The sequence below is a fragment of the Juglans microcarpa x Juglans regia genome, chromosome 1S (genome assembly GCF_004785595.1).
Source record: "Juglans microcarpa x Juglans regia isolate MS1-56 chromosome 1S, Jm3101_v1.0, whole genome shotgun sequence".
Classification (NCBI taxonomy): Eukaryota; Viridiplantae; Streptophyta; class Magnoliopsida; order Fagales; family Juglandaceae; genus Juglans; species Juglans microcarpa x Juglans regia.
In genome coordinates, this window is record NC_054595.1 from 17813296 (window position 1) to 17814347 (window position 1052).

General features: G+C 37.8%; 1 protein-coding gene across 1 annotated transcript; it reads right to left on the reverse strand.

Annotated features, from left to right (window-relative positions):
* Positions 1-314: 314 nt before the first annotated feature.
* LOC121245980 (60S ribosomal protein L29-1-like) lies at positions 315-1052 on the reverse strand. Its single transcript, XM_041143925.1, has 3 exons — positions 909-1052; positions 720-823; positions 315-622 (listed from the first exon to the last, which is right to left on the reverse strand). The coding sequence occupies exons 2-3, from the start codon at positions 819-821 to the stop codon at positions 539-541; spliced, it is 186 nt and encodes a 61-aa protein (XP_040999859.1). The 5' UTR covers positions 822-823; positions 909-1052; the 3' UTR covers positions 315-538.

Here is a 1052-nt window from a genome sequence, read left to right on the forward strand (position 1 = left end):
TTGGATTTAAATTTGAATTTCACATCAACCATGATTTCAAATCCAAGATTTTGCAAAGCTCAAAAAACTTGCTTGTTTTGATGCAAATCCAGATTTTAACATATGGTCCAAACAAGGAATTTGGATTTTGAAACCCCAAATCCAAATCATCCACCTAAATCTATTCATCCAAACGCTACATAAGTGAACTCCTCAACTTTTTTTTGTTTTTGATTAGTGAACTCCTCAACTAGCAATCCTAAACATTATTTAAAAGAAGACCTAAAGCAACATAAATCAGAGCACAAAAACCAAATAAAGCACAAAAGACCATAGGCTCCAAACAAATATTAGATAATGAGAATAAAAATAATTCAGAACTTAAGCGTCCTTAACAAACATCGGTAAAGAGGCTTGAGAGAGTTGTCAAAGTGTTATCCCCTACTAGGAATTGAAACAAAACCCATTACAGTAGCACCAAAACACTCTACTACTGAACATTAAAGTAAACAGTAACGAAACCATAGATATCAAACAAAAAGTTTGCCTGTCCACTCTTCTACTCTTCCTCGGTGGCCGACTCAGCACCCTTCTTGTTATGCTTTCGAGCGTACCTCTGGTTCCTCAAGAACTTTGGATCCATCTGTACCCATTAAAATAATAAAAAAACATTTTTTAAAGAATCAATTACATGATTGAAATATGTGGCATAAAAATACACAAAAAATAAAGAGTAGTACCCCTTTGGTGGAGGTATGGCGGTGCTTGCGGGGCTTCTTGATGCCGTTCTTGTGAGCCTTGTAAGACTGGTTGTGAGCTGTGTGGTTCTTCGACTTCGCCATCTCTAAAACCCAATACACACAGTTACATAAAAAAAAAAAAAAAAGCAGTCACACACAAAGCACAGATAGAGAGAGAGACAGACAGACCTGGAAGAGGATGCGTATGTGTGGTTCTGCTGGGGGTTCCTTCGACGGAGCAAATGAGAAGATTTGGGGCGCTTTATCTGAAACCCTAATTCTTAGGTCGCGAGGTATATCAAATGACGGAAATACCATCTCGGGTGTTGTGGT